General features: G+C 41.8%; 1 protein-coding gene across 1 annotated transcript; it reads right to left on the bottom strand.

Moving 5' to 3' along the window:
- Positions 1 to 5,434: 5,434 nt before the first annotated feature.
- Positions 5,435 to 11,441, bottom strand: LOC110883115 (protein MNN4-like). The gene is made up of 4 exons (XM_022130955.1): positions 11,202 to 11,441; positions 7,870 to 7,887; positions 7,357 to 7,647; positions 5,435 to 5,512 (listed from the first exon to the last, which is right to left on the bottom strand). Exons 1-4 carry the CDS (start codon positions 11,439 to 11,441, stop codon positions 5,435 to 5,437), a joined length of 627 nt encoding a protein of 208 aa, XP_021986647.1.
- Between the last annotated feature and the right edge of the window lie 13,224 nt (positions 11,442 to 24,665).

Below are 24,665 nucleotides of genomic sequence, written 5' to 3'. Positions count from 1 at the left end.
AACACCTCTAAACCTATATCTAAGCTATATAAAGGATAAATGGGGTATGTTTAACTCATGCTCATATTCCGGAAGGTCCGTTACGATAAGAACCGACATACTTTTGCAGTTTGACGCAATTAGTCCTTTAATTGCGCAAAGTAGCGTGGAATGTCGTTTAATGACATCCAAGCCTTCCATGGCCCATAATAGGCATTCCCAAGCATATGTTTAAATATTACTACACTCCCATTCACTTAAATGGTCACCGAAAGGCGTAGATTCAAAAGTTGACGCTTTAGGTCCCTCTATTGTGCAAACTTGCATATCTCCTCATTTAATAGCATTGAAGCCTCATCTAATCCATATTAGACATTCTTGAAAGTATTATTAAACATCACGATGCTTCGGGTTCGCTAAAAGGTCATTCAGAGGTATAATTAAACATATTGACACTTTTAGTCCCTCTAATTTGCAAAGTTGTGCGTAACTTTACTTATAGGCATAAAAACCTTAGATGGCCAATAGTTGGCATTCTTGGGAGTATAATAAATTATCATGAAGCTCCCGGTTTGTTAAATGGTCACTCAGAGGTAAGAATTAACATGTTGACACTTTTAACCCTTTATTGCGCAAACTTCCAATTAATTACGCAAACGGCTACACTCGATTGACAAGTGGCTCATTTGTGAATATAATCATCGTGAGAGGTTATTTGGAAACTTATTTCAGGTATGCTAACACTTCCAGTCCTTTTATTATCAAAGTTTTTGATTTTTCGAAAAATTAGTCCCTTAATTTCAGTGTTTGACTTTATTAGGGTTTATTACACGTGTCAATACATCATTGGACGTGATTTTACGAGGTGTTACATCCTCACCCCCTTAAAAGAAATCTCGACCTCGAGATTTGGTAAAATGCTGAAAGTTCCTTTTTTTCGCATAATGGACTTAACTTTTATAGCATATCTGGAGCCTTTCCAAGCTCCCAAGTTGACCTCTATAATAGGTACATGTATCCTTTTTGGAACTTCTTAACCTGTCGATCCTCAATCGATACAGGGTTCTTATCATATCATAAATCTGCACATCATTATGTGATAATGCTTCTCGACTTATTGGTGAAACACACTTCTTAGATCATTAGTGTATAATGCATTGCGAGCTCCGTCAAACTCCTTAAATAGGTTTTAGCTTATAAGCTATTTAATCTTGATACATTTGATTCCTTCGAATGATTTTATATATTCAGAGCTTAATTAGTCTGATAATTAACAAGTTGGCACACCCTTCCAGGGTGATATCTTTTGTTGAACCTTATTCCTTATTAAGGACTTAAGAAGGTTGCGACTTTTATCAATCCTTGATTTTCTGCCGAATATTGGCAATTTACTGATGACTGTGGATTTGCATGATCTTATTCGTTGTTTCCAAGGCAACTTTCAGATCCTGACGATTGGACTTACCAATCTTCTATCTAACAATAGATGTTCAACATTCCATCTTTACAAGGTCTCCCAAGGAGCAGCCTTAATACTTATATATCAACTATTATAGAAAAGCTTATCTTAAGGTGAGATGGTTATTCCAACCACTGCTTAAAACTAACTTTTAAGGAATAGCAAATCCTTGTCGTTAGTCGAACAAATCGACGATCCTGGGCAGCTGATGGCGATTCTTTATTGCTGCCTAATTAGGGTTGCGGTAATCAATGCATAAGCAAAATGAACCGTCTTTCTTAATTAACAATACCAAATTCTCAGAATACTGAGTTAGGCTATATGAATCCTCTATTTTAAAACTTACTTGGTCAGAGTTTCGATTCTTCCAATGATGGTACTAGCCGTCTTGGAGATTTCATAATAATACAGCCTTAAATGGAATATATTTCTTAACTCTACTAGCCCTTCAGGAGGTAAACAGGGTAATCTTAAGAGAAGATAATCAAGATACAAGGAGGTTACAGAGATTTTCCATATCTCAGGCTCCAGTTCATCCATCATTGCTTGTGTCAAATAAGTGACACGTTTATGTTACGTGTCCACGAATTCCTTAATCGGGAACATTTACTTGGACAATTCCATTATGGATATCTTCTTTGAATACCATTAGTTGACTTTAGTACCATATGACCATCGGGATATCTTTGTGGTCCCATGCATTAAACCTCCATACTGATCAGGCATGGAAGCAATCTATGGAACATATTAAGATACACCAATCCTCATATGGCGCTTTTATCATACCATCTGGTATTCACAATCGATAGAGATCGAAGAGATATCAACTATGTGTTGCCGCACATCTTCTAGAGAGAGGATACTTCTAGAATTCTCACAATTGGAAATTTCTGATAGGAATAGAAGAAATGGTTCTTACGATTTCACCTGTAAGTTTTACCTTACACTTAATATCTGGGGTTCTTACGGGAGAGTTTCTAAAAGTTTGCTAAACTTATGGTCTTACGAGAGACTTAGCAGCACCTGAAATAAAACATAACTCCTAGCCATAAAATCACCATAAGGGATTTATCTGGTGTCATTATTAACGTGAACTACCTCTAATCATTCATCAGGAGGGTTAAACGCCTCCATTCTTAATCCTTTTAAACTTAGCTATCAAACCTTTGACAAACTTTAGGGCAGTCTCAGCTTTGACTGGTTATTTCTTAATCAATAAAACGTGAGCAGCTGAGGTAGATTCATAACGGATTTATAATGAGCAGGCTTTGAAACCTTAATGTGCCCCCTTATTGCCGTTACTAACCACCAATAATTTTTTCATTAAGCTTAGGTTTTGGGTAATTGGAATAGGGTACTATCTCAGCCAATGAATTAAAATTTGTGACATACTGTCGACAGTTTAGAACTTTTATGGTGAGAGTCAGAAAATTCTTATTCCATCTTTTTCCATTTCTATGCTAATAATAGGTCTTTCTAATAAGGTCCTTAACACTTGGTCCATCCCATAATGTATAAGAGGATCTTTCTTGTGGACTTCATTAATGTCCTCACTAATCAAGGGTATTGCCATCGAATGACTGTGATGCATATCTCACCACATTCTTTTCAGCGTAACCGCTGATACATCTTGTTGGACCGGTTTTGACTCCGAAACGATTGCGTAATCGAACGTGTGACGTGCAGAATCCGTACACGAACGTGACCGAACACACGAGACGTAATCTAAACTGTGATTCTATTAGATGAATCTGAAAACGTACAGCACCTGAATCACAAACACAAACTTTCTCTCTCTAGCTTCTCTCTCTAGCCTCTAGCTCTCCAAGATGTAAAATGGCAAAAGTTCTAAAACAAAGGCATAAGCCTCCTATTTATAGGCCAAGGGGTTTAATGAGGTTTCTCATTAATTACAACTATACCACCTTGCCTTTTTGATTAACTGTCACTAATATAACAATATAAATCTTGTTTTCTTTAGTTTCTGCTACGGACTAGATTGACGAAGGCGATAGACAGATAATGCACTAACAGACTCCCCCTTGGATATTGTTGCAGTCAATCCGTAGTCAAGCTCGTAGCGCCTTTTCTTTCTCTCTCTCTTGAGTCTTCTTGAAGCTTTAACACGTCTTCATCAACGTAGACTCTCTTTTGTTTGAACAGAATCCCCGTGGATCTGTTTTTAGCTTCAGCTCCCCCTTTCGGTAAACTCTTCAGGCTCCCCCTTTCGTCAAGCTTCCGTGCTTTGGGATCGACACCTGACTTTCCAGTTACAAGCTCTTCCAGAAACGATACCTGGCTCTTTGCACGCTTCCGTTTGCGTTGAGCTCGTCTTCAGACTCCCCCTTAGACTCAGCTCTCGGGATCGTAGTCTGGATTTTTCCTGCAATCACTCATACAAATGATAAGTAACAACATTTTGAAACCATTAACCAGAAACTGTAATCTGGCACTATACAACTTTCTAAAACACTCCCCCTATCAACAAACTTCATAGATTTGACAGTTATAGCGAACCGGATCGTAAACTGGTTCTATTTACAAAAGATTTTAACAATCTAAGCATCCAAATCCCTTACAGTTAATCATTCAAGTTCAAATTAATGACCTTGAAGATATCACAAACTGTTTTTGAAATTTTAATTTTGATTCAAGTTTCAACTTAATGAACTTGTTTTATTTTCAGAAACACATTCTGCTTTCTTAGATTTTGAAACTCAGCAACTCAGACATCGGTTTTATCGAAAATAAAGTAGAAATCAAAATCTTTTTGTATTTTCTGAAAATATAAAGCAGTAAAGAAATATGTACAAACATATTTACAGACAATATTTTTGTTTGAGTATGCGTCAGAGGATCATATCAGTTTTTGACAAGTCACAATTACCATTGAGCTTAGTTACACATTAAGAATTAAACAGTTCACTTAGATTGTCGATATACTGATCCACTTAAATTTTCATACAAATTTCAACTGATTCAGGATACGAATTAGATGTTTTAAGAACTTAAACTCATTCATGTGTCCCACCTCTTGAATATACTCCCGTATCCAGAATCCTAATATTCAGTCTTACAGGTGAGAATACTACAATGATATCTGTACATAAATTAGGTATGCGAGGACTGAGGGATCTCAGGTCGATACTTCCGTATGCGCAGAGAGATATCAGTTTCGACTTTTCGGTATGTCCCCTTTAGAGGATCTTTTAGCATTACAACAGCAATGACTATCAATTTTATTGTTTCATCTGCATGCTGAGGGTTTATGCTGTGTTTCAAGCATTTGGTGAAAGTATTAGCCAAGGACTAGGTCAGAACTACCGTTCAGCAGAAGTCCCGGAATAATACCCCAGACATCATTGAGTATAAAAACCTAGTATATCAGAATACGAGACCTTTCAAACGAGATTTCAGGGGTTACCTATATATCCAAGTAGTGTTCCCCACGAAATAAGCAAAGTATTTGAATTTAGGTTTATATCCCGAAAAAGTTTACTAAGTGTATAAAAACCTATCGGCATATCATCAGTGAGACTGTTTAACGCTATTAATTCTTTACAATTCTTTAGCATACTATAACTGTCTACTGCTATCATTTCCTCTTTTTACGCAAAACTCAAATTTTTGAATTTTATCATGTTTTTGGCTTTTTCAAATTTTCTAATGTTTTTGTATTTTCTGACAATTTTTCTCCCCCTAAAATGCAAAATCATTAAAAATTTGATAACCGATGTAGATAGCTTTGTCTCGCCATCCATTTTCTGCTTCTCATGCTCTGGTTGACAGTATCATGTTGTCAAATTTTGTACCCCCATGATTTACAACCCATTGATTTTGACAGTTAGAAAACCGTTTTTCAATTTGTGACAGTAATCATGTTTGTTCAGCCGTGAGGGTTTCGGCATATTCAGTCAACACTTATTCAAACAAACTTATCAACAAACAACACAAATTATACACAAAACAACAAATAAACTCCCTGTTTGACCAAAACTAGGGTCCATCTTCTTCCTTCTCAAGTGCCAGGCTACTCTTGTTTGCATTCTGACAGTCTTTGTTGTACTTGAGCACCTGCACATACAACAATTTGATCATTTGAACAAATCAACCCAAGCCTGTTTAGACTCAGGTAATTGAACATGAATTCTACCAGGTAAAACTGGATAATTCCTTTCATTTTTTCTCAAAAACATCGTCAATTTTAATCTCAACGTTATCTTCTTTTACCGAATTGACATGTTTCTTAACAGGCCATGTTTGACCTGTCGGTGTTCCTCGTTTGTAAAAATTTGTCTGTTTTTCAATTTTTTGTTTCTGAAAAACATTTGGTTTCCAAAACTCTTGATGTTTTGTCATATCAACAGATGTTCTCCAACTCTGTGTCGTTCTCAACCTGGGTGTGTGAGAATTCCAGGTCTGTCTTGACTTGAACTTGTTTGGGTTTGATTTCCAATTTTGATTTGAAGCAAACTTGTTTGTATTATACCTCCAAGTTTGTCTCGAATCAAATCTGGTTGACCTTGGTTTCACACTCTCAGATTTCTGTTTTTCAACATCAACGGGCTTTAGATTTGGACACTTTCGTGCAACATGTCCAATTTGATCACACTTAAAACACACTTTCTTTGAAACATCCTTGGCCAGTTGTTGTTTCTTTTTCAAAGCATCAAAATCCTCATTAGACTGTTGTCCAATTTTGAGTTTTTCCTCTTCTTTCAAGCTTTTCCCTTGAACAAAATTCATCTTTTGTTGCAAATTTGATTTTTCATTTTGTTTCCAGTTCTGTTTCCTTTTATAACCCAAACCAGCCTTCATGTTTTTCTTCTTAAAACCAGGTTTGTTATAAAAAGATTTATGACCTTTACCAGCAAACTTTGAAATTTCTGACTTCTCAATCTCAACCATTTTGAAAACTTTATCAACCTTTTCTGAAATCACATTCTGAATCGGGAATACAGCATCTAAGACTAATTTGTCCGATCCAATCATGGTATAAACCAATCCCTTTGAATCATTATTCAAATTTTTCTCAGATTTTGTGTTTTTCAGATAACCATCATAAAGATTTCCTTCATCTTCATCCTGTGATTCAGACTTACCTTTTGCAGACTCATCTTTCAAAACACTATCAACCACCTTACTTATCACCTCTGAATCATCAGCATCATCAGATTTGGTGTAAGTCACATCGATACTTTCAGGTAATTGGTCAGCTATGTTCAATCCCTTTACCACCTTTTCCTCATCATAAAAAGTATAATTGTTTCTCAATGGTGGTGGTACCTGATGAAATTCTGAACCAATACCCTTTTTGCAATTATTAGTATCTTTGTCATCTGGTGTGATATTGAAAATGCGTTCGAGAATGTACGAAGAGTTATGATAACTTTGAAGTTTTGTAACAATCTTTTCTTTTTCAGCCAAGACTTGTTTAAGGTTAGCAATTTCATCAACACACTTGTTCAATTCAATTTGCTTTTCTTTAAACTTTCTTTCATACATTTCTTTCGTGACTAAAGTTTCAGACAATCTTTGGTCAAAACTTTTGACTTGGCTTTTCAAAGCATCATAAGCTTCTTGTACTCTCTGACTCGACCACTTTAAAGAATCATACTGTTTTTGTAAATCCTGAAATTTAGATTCTTTTTCAACACAATCAACACATTTTGCTATACACTTTTCTTTCAAAACCTTATTTTCTTCTTCAAGACCTTACATTTTAGTGTTAGCTTTTCAACTTTTAATTTCAAAATTTCTTCTATGTCAATCATTTCTTTACATTTCGTTTTGAAAACATTTTCAAATTTGGTTGCTTCAATTTCTTTTGCTTTTATTATTTCATCTTTTTCAGTACAGGCTTTGCACTTTTCTATGCAATTCCTGCACTTGTTTTCTTTTTCATCAATTAAACCAACATTCAATAAGTCAGAAGATTCATTTTCCTCAGTCTCTTTCAGCACCAATGATTCTTCTGTCTCACCTTTCTGATCTTCTTCTTTCTTCTCTTTTTCTTCCATCTTCTGTTCCTCTTCTACATCATTCTTTGCCATATCCTTCATTTCTTCAACCATCTTTTTCAACTCTTCTTCTTTCTTTTTCTTCATTTCTACCACCTTTGCTAAACTCGCTTCACAGACTTCGTTTATCTTGCTTTCCAAATCCGGCAAATATTCTTTATCAGATAACCTTCTTGTGTTGAAAGTAGCCTGACTTGGAAGAAATTTTGTTACAGCTTCAAAATCCACTTTTGATGGGTCAACAACTGGATTACCCCGTGGATCCATGTAACATTCTAATTCATCATTCCATCTTTTGGCTCTCTGGGCTTCTTTGAATGGTTCCCTGAATTTTTCGATTTCCCATCTTGCGTAGTCATTTCTCCACCATTTATCATGATCACAAGCCATAATGTGAAATTCTTGAATAACCTGAATATCTCGAATTACCTGAATCACACAAAACAAACAAACACTTATCAGTTCAAACACTATCGAACAACTGAAACAAAATAATACTCGAACTGGTGAATATTCTGTGCGAGATTGAAGGATGACAGACTGTTCAGACTGAAAGTTGACACACTGTGCGGACTGAACTTGATGCGAACTGGGATTTAATTTGTCAAACCGTACGAATTGGTATAACCCGGATCAAATTCAAACAACCTTGACCCTTTCAAATGACTTCGCAAACTGAAATGAATGAACTAGATCAAATGGGCCACGAAATAATGAGCTTCCAGTGGGCCGCAAACAATGAAGTTCACTTGGGTGCTTAAAAATTTTGGGCCGAAAACTCCCAATATATTTGTTCAACACATATAAAATTGAGCCGAGAATATGACTTGGGCCGAGAATCTTGATAACGTGGGCTGACTTCTCAATTCACTAAACCGAATAATGAGCTAACATAGCTACACCACTATCTGACCACATCTAATCACACATGTACAAAGATTGGGCCGCAATTTTCACATGGGCCGGTGCTGTATGACTCCCTTTGATTAGGCCGTGTACTGAATTTTGCTGACAACAAATATTCAGTGCAATAGAATGATTGGGCCGCTAGAAAATTTAATCACTCAACACTTACTTTTCATAAAAAACTTATCAGAAAATTCGTGATATTCTCAACACATGCAGCCGACAATTTTGATTGTTTAACACAAACAAGATAGTTTGATTTGGCCGTTATATTTAGTGCTTACAAATACTTTGATTGGGCCTCCAACTTTAATACCACTAATCTGACAACTTAATCACCCCTCACTCTCCATTGGACCTCAAGTATTAGTGGGCAGCAAGATTTGTTATAATAATTTTCTATTGAGCTGATATGAAAGCTGACAACTGTTTCTAATTGGACCAAGCAATTTGATGCTATTATCTTTATAAATTTGTATATTCAATCAGGGTAAGTGGCCGGCAATCTTATTTAATGACCTGATATACTCGTGACTTATAAGCGGATCTAAAGAAACACCTATGAGCGGACCTAATGTTGTGACCAATACGAGCGAACCTGTTTGACAATATAAGCGAACCTAGCATGCAATATGGAGCGGACCTGTGCTTGACCAATAAGCGGACCACTAATGTCACAATAAGCGGTCCTAATGAACGAATCACTGGAGCGAACCTCCTAATCGACTAATAAGCGGATCTCTATGAGCGAACCATCCAGGTTCGTTTGAGCGGACCTGTTTGTATGACGCGAATTCGAACAAAAAAACTTCGATTTCTCCTAAACGGCTAGGAGTTTCGATCTGAAACTTGGTAGGGTTGTAGATCAGATGTTTACGCACAACATATCAAAAATTCAACTGAATCGAAACGTGAAAACCTGTTCGATTTGACGAAAATCAGTAAAAACCGTGAAAATATGAAAAAGACGAAGAAGAAGATGAAATTCAGATCTGAATCTGATGTAATCCTGTGCGAAATCGTGTGATAGATCAGTGCAATCGAGCTCCTGCTCTGATACCACTTGTTGGACCGGTTTTGACTCCGAAACGATTACGTAATCGAACGTGTGACGTGCGGAATCCGTACACGAACGTGACCGAACACACGAGACGAAATCTAAACTGTGATTCTATTAGATGAATCTGAAAACGTACAACACCTGAATCACAAACACGAACTTTCTCTTTCTAGCTTCTCTCTCTAGCCTCTAGCTCTCCAAGATGTAAAATGGCAAAAGTTCTAAAACAAAGGCATAAGCCTCCTATTTATAGGCCAAGGGGTTTAATGAGGTTTCTCATTAATTGCAATTATGCCACCTTGCCTTTTTGATTAACTATCACTAATATAACAATATAAATCTTGTTTTCTTCAGTTTCTGCTACGGACTAGATTGACGGAGGCGATAGACAGATAATGCACTAACACATCTAATGGTTTTCTACATCATCCAAAACTTTCCTGCAATTGATGGCCCCTTTTTACTATTGAAGTCTCTTGACTTCCAAGAGACGAAGTACCTTTAAGTACATCCTAAAAGAATGGGCTCCTTGCCATATATGATTTTGTTTGGTTTATTCTTCGCATTTGAAGTATGAATATAGCTCTTCTCATGAGCAGCGATATGTGTTTTAAAGCAAACAGCATTCGGCTTTTTGAACCTTTTTATGACTTTTCTCATAGCCTTTCTAACAGCTGCGTTAATTACCGTTTTGGAGATTAACTCCATTAATATTGAGGTTCACATTTGATGCACCATTAACATTTGTCGCATTTCTAGCATCGCGACTTTTGTTTGTCTTTTCTGAGTTTTTTTTCCATACTCGAAGCTTTGGTATTAAATACCAAATTCAGCAGATGCATAGGCAATCCATACCATATGTCTCCTTGAATTGTCAAAGGCTCACCATAAGGATTCTTGTTAACTACTTGCTTCTTATCACCCACAATATGGGCTTAGCTATAAGATGACCAATCCATTCCTATCACTATATCGAGTCCCTCTATTTCAACAGAAACAAGGACAGTGGAAAAGAATGGTTCCTAATGGATATAAAACATCCATCTAATATTGCTGAAGCAGTTTCTGAGGTACTATCGTCCAATTCTACTTTATACTTAACGCTTAGAGTTTTAACAGGCAGATTTAAAGATTTACAAAATCCATTGTCTACGAAAGACTTATCTGACCCTGAATTAAATAATACTCTAGCATGAGCGTTATTGATAAAGAAAGTACCTGTTGTGACATTGTCATCCTGAATAGTCTCTTGAGCATTCATCTGAGAGCTTCCAGCTTTGGTCTTCTTAGCCTTGCCAGGCTTCTTGGTTTTATTTGGTCAATTTGTCTTGACGTGCCCTATTTCATTGCAACCACAGCAGGTTGCGTCCTTTATGTCTTGGCACTCCAAGGTCTTGTGCCCTTCCTTATTACAAATTCCACAAGGCTTAGCTTGTGAATTTAAAGTGCCTTTTCCTTTAGTCGCCTTCTTTGGGCAGCGGGTCTTTATGTGCCCTTTCTCGCCATAACCATGACAGGTCGCATCTTCCAACTTTTTGCAATCCAAGGTCTTATGCTCCTTGGACTTGCAAATTCCACAAGGTGAAGGCTGAAATTCAAATCTGCATTTCCCAAGGTGGTATTTCCTACAGGTTTTGCATCTGGTCTTTTCACTTGACTGCTAGTTGTCCTTCAATTCCTTGCATTCATGGGTCTTGTGATCCATCTCTTTACAAATGCCACATCCCCTGGTCTGTTCATATATACATTTTCCGAAGTGCTTCTTCTTCCCGCAAACCTTACATTCGGGTTTAGCCTCCTTTGGCTTGGACTGGTTATAGTTTGAACCGGTCTTACCCTTTTTATAACCCTTATTTGGGGTGTCATCGCACTTTCGCTTATGGTTCTTCAACGCACGGTCCACGGTGTTGTTTACGGCTATATCTATCATAGCCTGTAACTCGGTGCCCGTTAAATTCAGTCTTGCATCATCATTCTGATCAACTGGATGATTGCGAGCTTCAGAGGGGTCAGCCATGATGAAGCTTTGAGGGCTACAAACCAAGTAGTAATAATTTGTTCATACAGTGAATTGTCGAACTTGATAATTAAATAGCCATGGTGCGAATAAACCATATGGGCCAATAGATAGTATTTAATTTATTTGATTATGTTTTGCCTAGGTTTTTAAGTAATCCATCTTTGGCGCTTAAACGGAATATAATCCTTCATATTTATTAGACAGGGGATATAAGTCACGACTGTCAATGTCGTATCGACATTTTATATAGCATAAGGGCTTGTTCCAAAGGACTTTTTGATGGCACAGATGCCTTGTCACTAGGGAAACTTTAAAACATAATCGATGATTCCTTTAGATCAGAAAATTTCATAGTTCATTGTCTTAACAAGAAGTTATGAAATAAAAGTATCTTTTTCATACATCTTTGCCCGTAGGTATACATCCCAGATGGATGTTTAGATGTGTACATCATGTTCGACGTTTATTAGCCATGATTCCTATTGATCATTTAGGCTAAATAAGGGGTTTGGAAGATTTCTAATATAAGGATGACAAGTGTGATTTTATCGCATCACCTTTGTCAGGAGTGTTAACATGTTTTCAGATGTTATCAAGGATCTGAATCTCTTTTAAACAGGTTTTACCATCTTAGCCAGGTCTTTAATGACATTCAAGCTAGGTTATACCCTTTAAGATTCTCCTTTAACATGTATACTGGCAGGAAAGGAATTATATTTTTTTATTCAGGATTTTATAATTATCCTAAATTTAATTAAAATATATCTATGGCACAAAAGGCCAAGTCACAAGGGCAACTTTAAATTATAAACCATGATTTTGTAGAATCAAGGTATTTAGGCTTTGAACGTTGTTCATTGCCTTTTCTTGACAGGGAGTTGTAGGCTACGACTGTCTTTTGTCTTATATGACAATGAATACGGCCCGTAAGTATTGCATCCCTAATGGATGCTTAAATCATAAAATAAGAAAGGATTTCGGGAGAATCCAGTATAAGGATGATTTATGCGATTTTATCGAACCACATCTGCCAGGAATGTTAACATATTACAGATGTTAACAAGGATTTGAATCTTTTGAAAATGTTCTACCATCTTGGCCATGTCTGAAATGACATCTAGGCTAGGTTTTACTTTTAAGATTCTTTTCAATATTTAACGCAGAACAATCTTAAATTGAGATGTTAATAAGGATCTGAATCTAATTGAGGAACTACCATCTTGGCCTTGTCTTAAATGACACATGGGCTAGGTCTTGTTCTTTTAGATTTTGCCATTTTTATTATAATGGTAGATCTTATAAAAGGAATTTAATTTATTTCATATATTATATTCATATACAATGATATAAATGAAATTTAGATAAAACATTCCAATGATTTTTAAAGGAGGTACAGAATTGCCCTACGCGGGACTTGAAAGAAAAGATGTTGTCCACGAAGGGACTGAAAGATAAATGTGTCCTTATAAGGACTACTAAGGAAACGATCTTCAGCAAGAGGAGTTTCTTCTTCATTTTATTTCTGAATGCTTTCTCCTTGGTTGCACGTTAATCCTAGTCGAAGTACGAAGCTCGGCCTTTCCTAGGCTTCAAATGGGGAGAATTTCCATTACGGCTTCTTTGCTTGGCGACATATTAAAAATATATAGAATTGAAAGCAATAAGTCTCCGAATAGAGATGAGAGTATTCCTATGTTAAGTCTAGACTCAGAAGGTCAAGGAATGTGCTACTATGTCATTGAGATTAAACACAAAAGGCTAGTGTTTAATTCACTCAATGTTGGCTCTGATACCAACCTGTCACATCCCGATATTTCCACGTATTACCGGTGGGCCCGGTGGGGAGTATCGTGACGTAGTTGATAACATCATAGTCAAACAACACAATTTAAATGCACAGCGGAAGCAAAAGATAAATATATTATAATCCGATATAAAGTAATATCAAAGTATTACAAACGGAATGAAAGGATCAACACGCAGATCAAAATAGAGAGGAAACATAGTTCAACAGACTTTAAGCATCTAAGCTTGCGAGACTTCTATTTGATGCTAGGAGAGGCCAGCCTATTACGCGTAGTACCTGCACTTAACCTTTTTGGGAAAATACGTCAGTTTACACTGGTAAATACAATTTAACTGACTCATTTTGAAAAGGTTTTAGAAAATTGATTTGAGTGCAAACGGCACAAAACTTTTTATAACTGGGGATAATTATTTGAATATAATACTTGTAAAAGAATTACATGTTCCGTATGCGTTCAGTAGCCCGGGTTTACGCCGGGTTAAAGATCAATAGACACACCACATGGTATAGTCCCACAGCGGTTAAACCCAAAACCGGCGGTTATACCTCAATATTTATTTATGCACTAACAGGTGTATGCCTACACCCGCATGCTTAGGTCATGGCCATTTCGTAAAATGATGCCAAGGATATCCGGGACATGGTCATTAACCCCCCCCCCCCCAAAGGCTTTAAGCAAACAAAACAATTTAAACGGGTCATCTCAATGTGTTTAACCTTCATACGATCAAAGATTCGATGCCCGGCCAAGCGGTATTTGCATATACCGTACCCCAAGCCCGTACAGGGGAAAATAAGTTAAAAGTATTTACCTGAGCAAATTTATACAATTTATCCCAGCCGTATACCACCAAGCAAGTACAGATAGCTTTTACTGGGCTCCTAAATCTGGAACGAAGGTTTTTAATAACCTATTAGATTTCTAACGGGTCTTAATCAAGCCTAAGCTTAGACCGGTTAGTTTTAAAGGAGGATATGGTTCAAAACGCATGATTATGCGAACACCGGATTAGAATGTGGTTTAGACCCGACAAGCTTGTATACTTGTGTAATAAGGGTAAACTAAACACATTCTGGATTTTGAGATAAAAATGATAAGGTTTGTCCCGTTTCGACTAGTTTATGCAAACTAGTTACATAAGTCGATCCGAACGCGAAAAGTGCGTAACGGGTAACCAAAAGAGTCATGAACAGGTTTCCTAAGTTAATATGCCTTAAATATGTTGTGATATCAGTAGGATACCTTCCATTATGCCCAAAACGAATTTAAAACCAATTTATGCCCCGTAGGGGTATTTTGGTCATTTTAAAGGTTATAAGAGAGATTAAATATTATTCTGAGTTACAGGTCTGATTTAATCAGTAAATATACTTAATTTAATAAGTTATAACAGTAGGGTATCATATATATGTGAAATTTATTAATTATAACCATACTATGCACCGTAGGGGCATTTTGGTAATTTCTCATAGGCTTAAAAGGTCAAAACTGAAAACCTGATGTAACACCTCGAAATTTTGCGTCCAATAAAGTATTGACACGTGTCTTGAGTTCACACATGGTATTAAATACTGAATAAAGGACTAAAGTTGACAAACATGGAAAGTATGTAAATTCGAGGGTTAAAAATGTCAACGAGGGATAAATACATTGTACAGTAACCCTAAATGATGCTCGTACCTTCAGACGGATAAATCATGGATCGTACGGAACGAAATACGGAAGAAAGTGAGAAATTTCAAACTACAGGGGTTAATTGTGTCAACATGCTTAAGTGATACCTCTGAGTGACCCTTTAACATACCCGAGGCTTTGTAACAAGTAAATTACGCTCACTAGAATATACGATATAAATTTCGCGAAGTTCCGTTTTAAAACGAGAAAGTTATGATCAATTCCGTATGCAAGGGGTTAGAAGCGTCAACAATGAAAGATAAGGCTTTTCGGATAGTAATTAAACTAACCGGGGACTTAACGGCGCGGGTAAAAGTCACGAGGCCCTTATTCGTAAATAATCGAGATCTCTGATGGGTCATCCTTCCATGGAACACCCTATCAAGGTCCCGACAGTTACCAGGCGAGGTTTAACCAGTGTGATTGGTACTTCACACCTTCTCATCACTTCTCGCCCCATGAGTAGCAACAGCAATAGGATCCTTCTGAGGATTCGCGTTTCGTGGCAGTTACGCCACCGCTTCCTCCACCACCAGTTCAACCAGTACTTCCAGATCCGCCAAGGCGTAGGAGATCAGGCACGCGGATGTCTACCCGAGGAGGGGAATTCCACTTTAGTACCCCTCGCCACTCGAGTGCAAGTCACTTTCCGCCAGTACCTGAAGAACCACAGTTAGGGGAACTGAAGGGGTATGGTCCCAGATCTCGCGTCAGCATCGACCGCGAGTGACCATTACCTTTATCAAAACCCCCACTAGCTAACAACCTACTTGTGTCCGTGCGGGAACGCATCGACACAGTGGTTGAATCCAATCTGTCCAGTGATGGAGGAGGACTTACCTGGAATATGAGAACGGTAGGGTGATGCGGCATAGTATCACATCTGGTGTATGAAAACGGAAGTATTCAGAGCGATGCGGCCTGGCATCGCGTCCAGTGAACACATCTATCAATACAAGGAAGCTGCGACAGTCACCACAGGCGACGATGCGGCTGGCACCGCGTCTCGTGTATTTCTTGATCGCAAGCAAGGAACGCGGTAACATCAAATGTTACCGCAGGCAGCGATGCGGCTTGCACCGCATCCTATACGCCCAACAAGTGGGACTGACACCACAGTGCAAGTAGCACCAACGACAGTCATCTGTCAGGGCTACGTAAGTAACAGACTGACATGGCGTAACCTCCACACCCGACAAGCCTGACACACCTGCAAAGGTGTAGCATGTCGTCAGTCTGTCCATCATCCTCCTCCTTCACTCCTCGGCTATAAATACCAACCCCAAACCAGGTTTGAGGTATCTCTTCACAACTCTCTCACTACTACTACTATCATACTTTGCTTCCCAAGCAGATTACTGATTCTCACGCCGGAGAGTGGTAACAAGGAGCACCCCCCACCCCATCCTCCTTGTTACGAGTCACGGTTTGTTTCCTTGTGCAGGAGATCGACCCACCGGTGATCCAGCCAGCGATCCTCGAGAGGAAGGGATTAACCCTTCTTGACGAGATCAGTGAGTTAACCCTGCCCGGTTAACCATTGTTTCATCATTGGCGCCCACCGCTACTCTTAGCACTTTTTAAACCATCCTTTTCCCTCTCACAAGATCATGACTGATCACCAAAACAACACTGGGGATAACCAAAATCCCACAAACCTAGGTCCGGTAGGGGTCAATCCCTCAACCTCGCAACCCGGACACATCGGCACGTCGACACAAAGGAGCCCATCCCTTACGTTCGGACATGACTTATCACAGTACGCAGATGTGATCCCACCAGGCACGGACCTTCATACCTGGTATGACCAGCAGGCAGCCCTCCTGACTGCAACAAACAATCGCGCTTGTGCGGAAGCGCAAATACAAGCTGGGCCTACCCCAGCACCGCACACCCCTGCCGACCGTATTCTACAATACGAAGGCAGGGTACATTCACGTCCAGCTTCGAGAAGCAGACGTGAAGACCGCGGATCATCTTACTGTGAGGTCCGCACAATAAACGAGGATGATTCCTCGTACGGGTCCCACACCAGGGGACCAGTGCATACCCGCCTAGGTCCTTACGTTGAGGACAGGCGACGGTCCGCATCCCGACATGGCTCTGGAATTCAGAGCCGGTTGGGCCCGCAACCGTATACCGAAGGGTATGGTCGTACCGACCCGGACGACCATACATATATCGGGGATTCGCATGACACCAGCAGCAGACCGGGAGGACGCAACTATGTCCCTCCCACTCATCCCCGCAACACATACCTCAGGGCCTCAAAACGCCCTGAGAACCAGCCATACAGGCCAAAAGCTGCGGCCGAAAATTCCAAATTCGCCCCGCGAATTGCCCACGCCCATGTTACCACAACAAAATTCCCATTCAATGTCGGGAAATACAACGGTTCGTCCGACCCGGACGACCACATGAACGTTTTCATGGGCGCATGGTGCAACGGCCTGTGGGACGAACCCACCTGGTGCAATTTTTCCCCCAGACCCTCACGGGCCTGGCCAGGGCATGGTTCGATTCTTTGCCAGTGGGATCACTCGCCTCATTCGAGGACTTGCATGCAAAGTTCCTCGCTCATTTCAGTCAGCAACGACGTCACATACGTGACTCATTGGACGTCATGAATATCTAGCGAAGGGACGACGAATCTCTAGAAGCATTCGTCGTCCGGTACAATAAAGAGTGCCTAGAGATAGGTGACGTGCAAGACCAAATGGCACGGAACCATTTCATCAAGGCCGTTAGGGACAGGCAGATGGTCATGACCATCTCTGGCAAGGAGGGCTTGCCTAAAAAATGGGAAGATGTCATGGCCGCGGTCAAGACATACGCCCAGACGCAGCGGTCTCTCGAACCGCATGTGGCAAAGGCACAGCCCCAAGCCGACACCTCCCACCAAGGGTCCAAGCATAACAATAAACGCAACCGGGACGTTGGAAATCGCGATATTTCCAAACCATACTTCCCACGGACCAACCCGTTTGACCCAAGGAACTACAACCCCCAACGGGACAACCGGGCACCAAAGAAAGATTCTCGGGACCGCAACTGGACCGAGATCACTGTGTCGCCAAGCGAAGTCCTTCTTACGGACGCACAGCTCTTGCGACCGGCCCAACCGATGAAGTCCAAGAAAAATCAGGATCTCACACCCTATTGTGAGTATCACAAGGACTCGGGCCACACCACAAACAACTGCATCAGTCTCCGGCTGGAGATTGAGCGAGCCTTAAAAGAGGGGAAACTACAACATCTTTTGCCGGGTGGGCAGAAACCCACCAAGCGCATCACCCCTCATGGCGAAGGCACCTCCTCCGGGAAGAAGACCATGTACGTGGCCTCCACCCACATGATCAACGGAGGTAAAGGTAGGTCGCGCAAAGCGGCGAGAAGGCCGGACAATGATTGGAAAGACGAGCAAGTCGTCTTTCCAAAAGTCCGAGGCGGACCGCGCGACAGGCGTGCCGTCGTTATTACAGGCCAACTGGCGCATTACTGCACCGAGCGTCTATTCATCGACCCGGGCAGTACTTCTGACATAATCTACGAACAATGCTTCAACCAGTTCGACCAGGAGGACAAAGATCGGTTGCAGGCAGTAGATTACCCGTTGGCCGGGTTCGCAGGGGAAACTGTCTTTCCCCTGTGCCAGATTACTTTTCCTGTGCGTCTTACCAGTGGAAGGCACACAAGAACAGAAGAGGTAAACTTTATGGTTTTACCTCACACTTCCAGATATGACGTGCTCCTTGGGAGGGAATCCCAAGGCGATTTCAATATGATTACGTCCGTCCCCCACTCTGCTGTCGGTTTTCCAACCGAATCGGGGGTCGCGATAATCTACGCACGCAGAGACGTCATGATGTCGGACGAAATACGTCCGACCAAGTTCGCAAGGCCCACCCCCAACAACCAACCAGAAAAATGGGTTCTCAACGCGAGATACCCAGAACAAAAGGTTACATTGGGTCACGCCTTGTCCCCGACCACCAAAGCGCACCTGAAGCAGCTTCTCTTCAGGAACCAAGACATTTTCGCATGGACACCCGCAGACATGACAGAGGTCCCACGTGATATCGCGCAACATCACTTGAATACCTTGCCAGGTATCAAGCCGGTGATCCAAGGCCAACGCCACCTTGGATCCGCTAAAAACCAGGCGATGCAAGAGCAGGTCGAAGAACTACTCTCCGCAGGCATCCTGCGGGAAGTTAAATACCAGACTTGGTTGTCCAACCTAGTCATGGTAGAGAAACCATCCGGGGGCTTGCGCATGTGCATCGATTACAAGGACCTCAACAAAGCCTGTCCCAAGGATTGTTACGCACTTCCAGAAATCGACGAAAAGGTCGATAATCTCGCACCATTCAGGTGGAAGTGTTTCCTCGATTGCTACAAAGGTTACCATCAGGTACAAATGGCAATCGAGGATGAAGATAAAACGGCATTCCGCACTCCTACCGGGAATTACTGTTATACAAAAATGCCGTTTGGGTTGCGCAACGCGGGCGCAACCTACCAAAAACTGATGAACGACACTTTCCGTGGGCAAATAAGCAAAAGTGTCGAAATCTACATGGACGACCTAGTCGTCATGAGCATGGCGGAAGATACCATGCTCACAGATATCGAAAGAACATTCCAGACTCTGCGAAGCGTTAACATAAAGCTCAATCCAGGGAAATGCTCGTTTAGAATGGAAGAAGGCAAATTCCTTGGGTTCATCGTGACTAAAGATGGATTCAAGGTAAACCCGGAAAAAGTTCAGGCGATCGAGCGCATGCCATCGCCTTCAACAATGAAAGATATGCAGCGACTGGCCGGCAGGCTAGCCGCACTCAACAGATTCTCAGCCAACCATGCAGCTAAGTCTTACCCTTTCATCAAGACCCTGCGGAACTGTTTAAAGAAAGAACAATTCCAGTGGACCCTAGAGGCTGAGAACGCTTTCCGAGAAATGAAGGAGTGTTTGATACAACTCCCAACTTTAACCGCACCACGCAAGGATGAGCCACTTATATTATACATATCTGCCGCGGACAACGCGGTAGGTGCGGTATTGATAGTGGAGCGGGAGGGGGTTCAAACACCCATCTATTACATCAGCAAGATGCTCAACGACCCAGAGACGAGATATTCAATAATGGAGAAGTTGGTATTAGCATTGGTGCACGCTTCACGACGGTTGCGACGCTACTTCGCAAATCATGTCATCACAGTGCTAACCAATTACAGGATCGGCCCGATCCTATCCAAACCTGACATCTCTGGGAGGTTAGCAAAATGGGAAATAGAGCTGGGCGCGCACACGCTGAACTATAAACCGCGCCCCGCGATTAAAGGCCAAATCTTAGCTGATTTCGCCGCCGAAGTACCGGTGAATCGAATTCAAGAATGCGAAGAAGCACAAAACCCTGCACCAACACCATCTTCCTCAGAAACATGGGCACTATTCACCGATGGTGCCTCCAACGAGGAAGGTGCAGGCGCAGGTCTGCGACTCGTCAGCCCTGATGGTCAAGAGCTTACATATGCAATCCGCCTCGATTTCAAAAGCACAAATAACGAGGCAGAATATGAGGCCCTACTGGCAGGACTACGTTTAGCAGTCAAACTCGGCGTGCAACATCTGGAAGCACACGTCGACTCTTTGTTGGTTGCAGGACAGATACGCAGCGACTATGCCGCAAAGGGGGATATCAAGATCCTCTACCTCGAGCAAGCCCTGCAACTAACATCAAAGTTCACTTCATTTAATATCCGACATATTAACAGAAGTGAAGACAAATCTGCGGATGCACTCTCAAAACTTGCATCCACCAGCTTCCAACACCTGGCAAAGGAGATACGCATCGAAATTCTACAAAATCCTTCAGTACCCCTGCGCCAGGTCAACGTCATCCAATACGGCGCAACATCTTGGATGACACCAATTATTGCATATTTGCAATCAGGTGTGACTCCCGAAAGCAAGTCAGAGGCACGCAAGCTACAATACAAAGCATGCCATTATCAAATGGGAGACGGTATCTTATACCGCAAATCATACCTAGGGCCACTCCTACGATGCGTCAACCCCCAGGATGCCACATACCTCATCAGAGAGATACACGAGGGTATGTGCGGCATACACGCAGGACCACGCATGGTAGTGGCCAAAATCATGAATGCTGTGTACTACTGGCCCGACATGCACCTGGACGCCGTCAAAGAGTTGCGCAAATGTGTTAACTGTCAGCGACACGCTCCAAAAACATATCGCCCCAAGAACAACTTGGTCCAGTCACCACCGCCTGGCCCTTTCAGAAATGGGCAATCGACGTGGTCGGACCCTTCCCAGACGCACCAGGCGCAGTCAAATTTATCATAGTAGCGGTTGATTACTTCACAAAATGGGTAGAGGCGAAACCGCTCGCCTCAACCACTGCTATGATAACACGGAAATTCATATGGGAACACATCATCTGCCGTTTCGGTCTACCAATGTGCATCGTTACCGATAATGGCACCAACTTTGCTGCTGACGAATTTCAAAAATGGCTAGAAGAACTACACATTGAACATATATTCTCATTCGTGGCACATCCGCAAGGAAACGGCCAAGTTGAGAGTATCAACAAAAGTCTAGTCGAAGGCATCAAAGCAAGGTTGGGAACAGCCAGGCGTGGCTGGGTCGATGAACTCCCAAGTATCCTATGGGCTCACCGCACAAGCCCAAAAACGAGCAATGGGGAGACACCTTTCAGCCTAGTTTATGGCTCAGAAGCGGTGATCCCCACGGAAGTAGGCCTCCCTTCACCCAGAATGTTGGCTATTGAAAAAATAGACAACAGTATGGAACGCAGGATTGACTTAGACCTTTTGGAAGAAAGGCGTGAAAATGCTGCCATCAATGAGGCCAAGTACAAATCCAAACTGGAAAAGTACTACAACTCGCGTGTCCGCGTTTGTACTTTCAACCCGGGAGACTACGTCCTCCGTGACAATGAAGCATCTAATGTTGAACGCCCAGGAAAACTTGCCCCCAAGTGGGAAGGACCCTACCTCATCAATGAGGTCTTGGGAAAAGGCGTGTACAAGTTGCAAACGTTAGAAGGCGAACCTATCGCACGTACATGGAACGCACAACAGCTTAAACGCTGTTACATGTAAGCCATGTTTTTACATTTTCATGTAACCTATCGGGTCGCAGGCCATTTTGCAATTAAATAAACGAGCAATTCAATGCAATATTGTTTGTTACGACTATTACAAATGCGTGTTCCACTTTGCGGTATCCGCAAAAACAGATTGGCAAAATCTTCATTCGCGATACCCACACAAAGTGCCAACCACACACAAATATTGTAATAGGCCAGCAAAAGGCAGAATATTAAGTGTCTATACGGCCGGATAGACAAGTTTTTACAAAACTTACACAATTCCTAAACCCTAAAAAGGTAAACAATGGAATTGACGCGTACTCATACGACAAAGGTATGGAGTATACTTGACCCCATTCACAAATGGGTAGAGTTTCGGATATACAAGTTTTTACAAAACTTACACAATTCCTAAACCCTAAAAAGGTAAACAATGGAATTGACGCGTACTCATATGACAAAGGTATGGAGTATACTTGACCCCATTCACAAATGGGTAGAGTTCCGGATATACAAGTTTTTACAAAACTTACACAATTCTAAAACCCTAATGGGACAAATGATGGAATTGACGCATACTTATACGACAAAGGTATAGAGTATACTCAACCCCATTCACAATGGGTAGAGTTCCGCATACATACGTTCAAACATGCAAGAAGTAAAAACACTTGTATCAATTGAGCAGCAGTTAAACTTTATATTCAAAAAATTCAGGCACCCACGTGCTGCACAATGGATTTACATAAAGTTTCCAACATTTACAAAAGGAAAACAAAAAAGGGGGCACACTAGCCAACCTAAACCCTATTTTGTACCACTGGTTCCCGCATCATCTCGAGCACCACCAGCGGGATCTTCCTCTTCTGCATCAGCATACAGCATCCGCAACCGGTCTACATAATCCGCAGCCTCTAAACATTCGTCCAACTTCTCCACGCAAGAGAGGGACGTATCATAAAAGGAGGCAACAGCCGCGTTAAGGCGCGCTTCGGTATCCACGTCGCGAAACCCGGATCGCTCTTCAGTATAACCGCCTTCAGACATGACGTTTATATGACCGATACAGCGGCTGTAACCAGCTTTAAAACCAGCATCGCGGGCACGTTCCTTGACCAAGTCCAAACCAGTTGCGGTCTCGGGTGCATCCATGATAGCCTGAACAATCTGCAATAAAAGGATGATAAGACTCACAAGCTAATCCAAGCAAATATAAAGGCAAGGGATACTTACACGCACGATATCGTGACTCCGCATCCATTCACGGTCAGCCTCCAGTTGGTTAAACGAAGAGGTCAGAGCATCTCTGGCCTCAACAGCAGCATTAGCCCGCTCTTCCGCTGCGGTCATGCGGGCTGTGAGGTCTGTAACCGCGACCTCCCGGGTCTGAACTTCAACCTTTCAAAGAGCAATAAACAGTTCACAAAATCAGTAAACATTCTCAAAAGGCGGAAAGAAAAATACAACAGGAATAACGAATTGTACCTACAGGCTGGCAACAACTTGATCTAAATGGGTGCGCTCAGCATTCGCCTCTTCAAGAGCCTTAGAAGAGCGACTCTCCCTCTCTTTGGCCTCCTCAAGGGCCTTTGCAGCGCGAGCCCCCGCTTCCTTGGCCTCTTCAAGCGCCTTTACAGCCCGGGCCTCCGCCTGCTGCGCTTTAACCGCAATCACCTCAGCTGCAGCCTTCTCTTTGCCCAAGGCAACGTTTGCTGCCTTGGCATTCGTCAACTCCTGATGAGCACGAAACAGATTGTCATTCTGCTTAGCCCAAGATTCGTTCCACTTCTTGCGCTCATTGGAAAACTTTTCGTTCCAACTCTTGCGTTCATCAGAAAGTAACTTGACAAGAGTACGAACCTGTTTCAGCTCAGCAGTTGTAGCCCACTCCGCAGTCTGTTTCTGCTTATCAAAAGCAGCTCTATCTCTTTTAAGCTGCTCCGCACCCGCACGAGCAGCCTTCACCAACTCTTCTGCTTCGGCCCGCAAACGAGCAGCTTCTTCTTCCCTGCGGCCTAGCACCTTGTAATCTTCCAAAATGGCATTCGCCACAATGGAACTTCCTACTAGCATCGTAGAAAGTTGGTTGATGCGCAGCTCACGGGGTGCGGCACGGGCACGTTCAGTTTCAAATGGGGTGCCCAGACCACCCAGAATCTCCCTGCACGCGGAAGGATCGTTGGAAATATCATCCCCCTGCATAATAGTCCAGGGGGGTCGGTGATAAACTGTACTTCGATCCTGTGTGTAGGTGCGGTAATAATACTCCAATTCAGACTCCCCAGGCTGAATTGGAGGCCCATCATAACCCGCACCACCGGAAGAAGAGCCGGTAACCTTCTCACCAGCAGAAGATTTCTGCGGCTCAGCATCCGTTTTCTGCGGCTCAGCATCCGACTTCTGTTTCCCAGCATCCGAAAACCTCAAGTCCAATCCATCGCCATCATTCGGGCTGATCAGATTGTTGGAGGAATCCACAGTATCAAATATCTGGGAAACAGTCTTCTCCACCGTCTTCTCCACTTGCACGGTGGGATCAGGGGTCACCTCAACAAAAGGTGCCGCAGGCTCCTTTGGCACCACAGGCTCCTTTG

Source organism: Helianthus annuus, chromosome 11 (assembly GCF_002127325.2).
Source record: "Helianthus annuus cultivar XRQ/B chromosome 11, HanXRQr2.0-SUNRISE, whole genome shotgun sequence".
NCBI lineage: Eukaryota > Viridiplantae > Streptophyta > Magnoliopsida > Asterales > Asteraceae > Helianthus > Helianthus annuus.
The sequence above is the reverse complement of the archived record's forward strand: the minus strand, read 5'-3'. Positions and strand labels throughout refer to the sequence as shown.